Consider the following 7,242-nt stretch of genomic DNA (forward strand, 5'->3'; position numbering starts at 1 on the left):
GGGAAGACATTTTTCCCTGTGAGGGTGGGGAGGCCCTAGCACAGGTTGCCCAGAGAAGCTGTGGCTGCCCCATCCCTGGAAGTGTCCAAGGCCAGGTTGGATGGGGCTTGGAGCAACCTGGGATAGTGGGAGGTGTCCCTGTCCATGGCAGGGGATTGGAACAAGATGGTGTTTAAGGTCCCTTTCAGCCCAAACTGTTCTATGACTCTCCCCAGCACAGCTCAGCAGACTTCATATTGCACAGGGACAGTTCCTAATTCGATTGCTACAACAGCAAATCCTTTATTACTCTTGCATGGCAGAAACATCTGGAGATCCCTTGGCCATGCAGATGGCTCTTAATCCTTTTCCTAAAACAAGAACAAACTGATTTTCAGTGGTACTCCAAAGAGCTCTCACACGAGACAACTCTCCAATAACTGCATTAGTGATTTCAGTGTAGGGTGTGCTCTTCAGGTGTAAGGGTAAGGTAAGAACTTGGATCTCACAAAGGGTACAGAATAAAGCCATCCTTTATCCTTGCAGACCATACAGAGTCAAGTCCTGAGAGAACCGTTTACATGGAAGAGTGAAAGCACACTCGTGCTGAGTGCAGCATTGCTGCTGTCACAGGAAGGGGGCCTTCCCCAGTGCCCTGGATTCCTCCAGTTCCCTCAGCACTGGGCTTACATGATTCTATTGCAGGAAAAATTGTCACTTAAAAACTAGAATCCAGTATGTCAGTCAGGAAAACACTTCAGATGACATGGATGAGTAGTAGAAGACAAGCTGCTCAGACCTACCACATCTGACATGTAACACCAGCCAAGAGCATCTTGCTTTTACAGTAAACTGCTCCAAGGATGGCTTGTGCCTAAAAGAAGCCTATTTGATGCATTCTTCAACTTAGACCTTCTCCTTTCCAGCAGCATCCAAGATCCCTTCCTTTCACCTGTCCCCATCCTCCTACATAGACCCAGCTGGACCCTTCTTTCACTGTAACCTGATTTTCTGAACGGGGTGGTCTCTGTGCCCTCGTATCAGTCTTTAGGTGTGACCAGTCCTTTCAACTCTAAAAATAAAAGCCTTTTCTTCTGAAGTATTCACCATGCAAGTAGTTCAGGGAGGCAGCTGCAGCTGGCATCAGATTGCAACTCCAGTTTTTTCAATGACTTCTTCCATGCGCTGGTACCAAGGCTGAATCTTGGTGTGAGCCATCATGTCATCAAAGGCTTCCAGCCCTTCCATGACCCGGAGGACCCCGTACACAGCCTGTGACAGAGCAGAAATATTAGAACAACACTGAAAGAGCAGTGCAGAATGGCTCAGAGCACAAGTGTCTCAATAGCCAAGCCAGTAAGGCTCTTGCCCTGTCCTGCCATCTACTCCATCACTCTGATTAGCAAGGAAGAGTGAACGGCAGAAAGGTAGTTAAGAATATGCATGTTTTCCATGAGGAAACAGTAAGGAAAAATCAGGATCTGTGTGCAGTTATGGGGCAAAAGTTAATCCCATCTTTGCATCAAGCCCTGGCATGAAATGCTTCACTTGTATTCCAGAGAGAACTGCTGGTGCAGAGAATGAATTCTGCTCCACTCTGCGCTGGTGCCTGCAGAGGAAACCCCAGCAGCACTGAGAGCAATAACACCTGTGAGGTTTATTCACCAGCATCCATGAGCTAGAGCAGTGTCCTGGCTCTGACCTGCTTTTATTGTGTTTCCACCTGATCAGTAACATCCACCTGCAGATGGGAACTGCAGGTTCTATATCTGGAAATATTTCTCTGGAGGAAAACAACAAATCCAGTCCTATGTAAAGCAATAGGCAAAAACTCCGTGTGGGAACTGTATTACTGCACAAAGGACATGGACAACGTACGTCACGTAGCTCAACTTCTCTGCCTGTATTTGTGTTAACCATTTCACACAGATGGGCAGCAGGATGATTTATTTGTGACAATAACTGCAGGGATGAGCCTCTTACCAGGTCAGCGAGGTTTGGCTGGTTCCCACCCATGAACAGTCGGTGTTTGCCAACAGCTTTTACCCACTCATTTACTGCTTCATACAGGTCTTCTCGGACATCGTCTCGAAGGTTGTGTCTGGGCAAGGAGAAGAACCAGTCTGAAGACATGTATTGGTTTCTTGGTTAACACTTTATAATCTCTCACCTTCCAGGCTGGTCTTTGGTTGGGAATTAAGGAGGTACTTCAGAGTGAAGGGGGCAGTTAGTAACTAAATAGCAGATGAGTAGAGGGGTTCAGTACCTCCAGTTAAAGAAGTACAGCTGTTACTCACATGGGATTAAATGGTTCAGCTTAAAACTCCAAGGTTCTGCCCTTTTGACACCTGGGGTTCACAGCTAAGGAGGTTAAGGAGCTATTCCTCCTCTTGTGTAACTGGTGCTCAGTGATACCAACCTTTTCTTCAGCCTCTTGCTCACGAAGAACATGGCAACAGCGCCCACGTACTTGGCAAAGAGACCTTCCAAGGTGCCAAACTTCCCCTCCCGGACAATGTAATCAAAAGATGCCAAGGCTTCTTTGGGGGTTCGGTAAACGTTGGGGGAGATGAGGTGAACAAGCCAATCATCTGCCCATTTTCTCCACTTCATCTCTTCCCTGCAAGCAGCCAAAAGAAAGAAATATTTCAGTGAGTGAGGTACGGATTGCAGGGCTACAGGAGGCAGGATCACAGTGGCATTAGCCTCAGATCCTGCCAAGGACAAATGTGTCAGTAACTCCTGGCCAGCCTGGTGCTCTGGTGACCTCTCTGAAATGCACTCAGCATCGTTACCTTTGGCAAGGCTCCTTCATTCTCAAACTAAATTTAAGACTAAGATAGAGCACTAAGATTCTCCTCCCAATACAAGAAGTAAAGTAGAAAGGGAAACTATCCTTCCATAGCATTCCCTTGTGCCAAGAAGAAAACTGTAAGCAGCTGAAGGCCAGTGTGACCATGGTGGCAGTGAATAGGCCATCTAACAGCACTGTTTCAAATTATCTCACAAACACACAAAACCACTCCAGCTACTGAGGTTTTAATGGGGGTGTGACAGATCTTGTCAGCCCCAGTGGGATTGATTTTACATCTACACCATCCCTGAGTACATCTGGAGGGGGCTCTGACCCTACTTGGAGAGCCCAGAAACTTAAGAGCACTTACACTCTCACTTCTTTGACGGGATAAACTCGCTTTGTCTCCTTCTCATCCAGCATGAGCCAGTATTTATTCTCATACTCCATCACCTCCTTGCCTTTCTCAGTCACGGTTTTAACAGGAGGATAAAAGGACACGATCTCTTCCAAGCTATTCCTTCTGTGGATAGAAACACAGTTAGCACTGATCTGGCTGCTACAAAAAAAGGAGTGAGAGCAAAGGACAGATTGAAAGTTACACACTATAAAATGTATTATTCTAAAAATAAGTGCACAAGGTTCCAGATTCTACTTGAAAAAAAAGTTTTGAAAAGAGACTGGAACAGCTACTTGCAAATAACTATTATTAGTGAATATACCTTTGTGTCAGAACAGAAATTTTTGCAGGCATAGAGCTTCCTACAATTCTCAAGTGGACCTAAAGGACAGGCCACAGACACGGCAATTCCATTTCATTTTAGATGTAATAACTGGCTAATTGTAAGCTCAGTTCCATGTGTTCATATTTAAGTAGGTTTAAGTATTTCTGAAAGGCTTTGCTTTACAGTACACACAACACAACATAGACAGGCACCATCCACTTTATCACAGCCAGGCTCAGGTCAGCTGGGCCAGACACCCAGAGCTTCAGAGCCCAAGGTCAGTAAGAGACTTATGGCCTTAGTTTTCTAAATCTCTAGTTTCCCAAGGCCCTTCAGGCTGAACTCATCTCTCACCACCCTGTTTTCCTACCTGGAAATAAGATAGGTCTTTATTGCACTGATGATAACCGAGGAGTCGTTCAATTGCTGAAAAACAAAATGAAAACAACCTTTTTTAAAAAAAGCTGGTGAAACAGAAAAGGAAATTCTTCACAACCTTTTCCCTTGTATGCTGAGGCTCCTAGTTAGTACTGCAGGTCCTTTCCCCCCAGTGGATTTCCACAGGAGTCCCTGGACATCTCAAGACATCTCTTCTGTGATTGTTTCAGAATATCACTTCAAATCTGGCTTTAATTCTGACCACAGAGGGCCTCAGGGCTGGGCACACATGTAGTACTAGTGGGGTTTGGATTTAGGCTCTTGGCAGGAAGGAAAAAAAGCAACACTAACACTAAAAAAAAGCCAAACTGATTCTTCAGTATTCTTGAGATCTTGTTCTTTTCCCACAAGATACGAGCAGTTCCTGTTACCTCTGGTACAAAGATATGTCCTGCAGAAGGGTTGGAAGGGTTGACAGAAACCAGATAATCACTGCATTAGAGTCACCACACAAACTAAATGCCTTGTTAGACAGACCAACAAAATAATAAGGCCAAGTAATAGGAAAACAGGAAGTGAGAAATAAATCTTTGGCTCTTGAGAGGATAAAAGATGATCTAAAGATTACACTGCATGTGATAAACCACAGAGACATAACAGCCTTCAAACTACTGCTTGGGGGAAAATCAAGCTTTCAAGACAGGAAGACTTACCAGAGGGCTCCCAGCGTTGGCTAGCAGGATGGGCACCTTTCTGTAGGAAGAGAATTTGATCTCTTTCCTCATTATTGGGTTCACTTCCACAATTTCATAGGGCAGTCCATGATAATCAAGAAAAGCTCGGACTTTGCTGCAGAAGGGACACGTTTTATACTGGTAGAGAGTGAGCTGCAGGCTCCCTGAAGGCAGCTGGGGAAGAAAGGGACAAGATGGTTCCATTTTCTACCAAAAATATATTACCTTCCTTCCACCCTTATTTTTGTCATGAAGTCACAGCCACTAACATTCAGTTTCAATATATGATCATCAGAGTATCTTGGCTATCAGATGCTTTCTTTAAATGGCACCGCAAATAATCACTGCTCATTAGGACCAAATAACTATTTCTCTAAACATCCATTTAACCTGCTGTAAACTCCTACTCACAGCCAGAAAAAACAGAAGTTAAATCCAGACAGTTTATCTCTCTAAAGTTTCTAATCTGTAGAAAAGAATTCTATAGAAAAAAACCTCAACCATTTGTAACAAGATTTAAATAAATACAAAGAAAGCCTTTACAAGCCAATCCTTCTCCCACAACACCCTCTGTTGAGGCCACAGGGTGGGGAGGGCAGAGTTTGCTGTCGATTTTAAGCACGTGCCTGCCCAAGCTGAGACTCCCAGGACTAACCAACAACGGGGACAAGGCAGGGAGAGCCCAGGACAGCGGGACATCACCTGAGGGATGTTTCCCAGCGCTGCTACACCTCAGCAACCTGCCAGGCCGTGCCAGTCATTCCTCACACATTATAAAACAACTGCGGCCACCCCGCTTTGCTTCTCATCTACAATTTATCAGGTTACACAACCCTTCGCGCTGCGAAAAAGCAACAAGAGACAAAGCTGCTGCACATCCCCGGGAGGCCCTCACTGACAGCCTCTCCTACAGCTCAAGGAATGCGCTGCCAGGGCCTCCCTTACACAATTTTAAGCTCTTTCCTCACTCAAACCAGGATGAACCGCTCCGGCCCTCTCTGAACCACTGTCCCCAGAGGATCTCGCAGGGCTCGGGGTGAGTTAAGCGGAGCCGGCTCCGGCGTTACCTCAGCGGCCGAGTGCTCCCGCAGGCGCTGCCGCGCCGCCAGGCAGAGCCCGGCGCCGCCGCCCAGCGCGAAGGCAGCGCCCAGCAACAGCCGCCCGCCGCCGCCTCCCCGTCCCGCCGCGGCGCCGAAGGCTCGTCCGGGGGCCCGCAGCCGCCAGGCCGGCGGCAGCAGCAGCGCTCCGGCCCGCCAGGCACGGCCGGCACCCGCCATGTTCGGCTGAGGGCGGGCGCAGAGCGGCCGCTCCGCCCCGGCCATGGCGGCGCCGCCCTCGGTGTGGAGGCCCCGGGTACGGCCAGGGACGCGGTGGGACCGCGGCCCGCTGAGGGGATACCGCACACAGGGACACCCCACACGGGACACCCCACACGGGACATCCCACACGGGATACCCCACACAGGGACACCCCACACGGGACACCGCACACGGGACATCCCACACAGGGACACCCCACACAAAGAGACCCCACAGGGGCACACCCCAGAGGGGACACCCCAGAGGACACCACACGGGGACACCACACATAGGTCACCCCACAGGAGGACACCCCTCACGGGACACCCCACATGGCCCTGTGCTCCCGCAGTTACCAAATCTGATAATGCACCAAAGCCTAAAGTGAAAATAATTAATGGAAAGGCTGAGGGAGTTGTGTCTGTTCAGCCTTAAGAAGAGATCACATTAATGTGTATAAATATCTAAAGAGGCGCACCGACAAGGTGGACAGGGTTCTGCTCCATGCCAACCACAAGGACAAGGCAAGAAGCAAAAAGTGATGCACAGAAAGTTCCACCTGAATATGAGGAAAAATTTTACTGTGCAGTGACGGGGCACTGGAACAGGGACCAGAGAGGGTGTGGAGTCTCCGTCACTGGAGATATTCCAGACCTGTGTGTCCTGTGCTGTGTGCTCTGGGATGACCCTGCTTGGGCAGGGAGGTGGGATCAAGTGACCCACTGTGGTCCCTTCCAACCTGACCCAGGCTATGATTCTCTGGGAGCACGTCCTACCCGGTGGGGCTGCAGCTTCTGACTGGCACACATGCACAGTGTGAGTGCACACCCCCGGAAAGTCATCATCTGTTTTATTAACAGTGGTTATGTCCATTAATTACACTAATATTCAATTCCCCTACTTGGGGTGTGACACAGGCCCGACTCAGCAGCACAGCAGGGTTACCCCACAGAAAGGAGAGGTGGCTGTGATGTTAAATGAGAACATGACCTTTTCTTTTGTCTTTGTCCCAAATACCCACTTAATAACAGAGTCCTTGATCTCAGAAGCTCTGCTCGAATCAATCCTTTAATTGCAGATTATTTTCATCCCAGTGACATCTCTCCTGGGGATGAAAACACCACGCAGCCATGAGATCTCAAGCCGACTGAGGTGCAGCTGATTCTGGGCCAAAGACAGGGAAGGGCAAAGCGAACTGTGCTTGTTCCTTCAGGGAAGAGCACCTCAAGGTGACCTGGGCGTGGTTCAAGCCGCTCGGCGGGTGAAGCAGCAAAGCCGTGGCTTTGCTGCCCCAGTACCCGCGGGATGGTTCCGCACGGGCAGGATGCAGGTCT

At 48.6% G+C, this 7,242-nt stretch overlaps 1 protein-coding gene across 1 annotated transcript; it reads right to left on the reverse strand.

The window, feature by feature from the left end:
* Window positions 1-494: 494 nt before the first annotated feature.
* Window positions 495-5,902, reverse strand: PTGES2 (prostaglandin E synthase 2). The gene is made up of 7 exons (XM_064677035.1): window positions 5,678-5,902; window positions 4,590-4,784; window positions 3,869-3,924; window positions 3,144-3,296; window positions 2,399-2,599; window positions 1,963-2,080; window positions 495-1,251 (listed from the first exon to the last, which is right to left on the reverse strand). Exons 1-7 carry the CDS (start codon window positions 5,885-5,887, stop codon window positions 1,123-1,125), a joined length of 1,062 nt encoding a protein of 353 aa, XP_064533105.1. The 5' UTR covers window positions 5,888-5,902; the 3' UTR covers window positions 495-1,122.
* Between the last annotated feature and the right edge of the window lie 1,340 nt (window positions 5,903-7,242).

Source organism: Pseudopipra pipra, chromosome 20 (genome assembly GCF_036250125.1).
Source record: "Pseudopipra pipra isolate bDixPip1 chromosome 20, bDixPip1.hap1, whole genome shotgun sequence".
Taxonomy (NCBI): Eukaryota; Metazoa; Chordata; class Aves; order Passeriformes; family Pipridae; genus Pseudopipra; species Pseudopipra pipra.

Excerpts from the sequence above, each read along its gene's own strand:
- PTGES2 (XM_064677035.1), bottom strand. The coding sequence starts at position 5,887 with ATGGCGGGTGCCGGCCGTGCCTGGCGGGCCGGAGCGCTGCTGCTGCCG. Across the intron at positions 2,081-2,398 it reads AGCAAGAGGCTGAAGAAAAG|ACACAACCTTCGAGACGATG; the intron begins GTTGGTATCACT and ends CTCCTTGCCCAG. Across the intron at positions 1,252-1,962 it reads AGCCAAACCTCGCTGACCTG|GCTGTGTACGGGGTCCTCCG; the intron begins GTAAGAGGCTCA and ends GCTCTGTCACAG.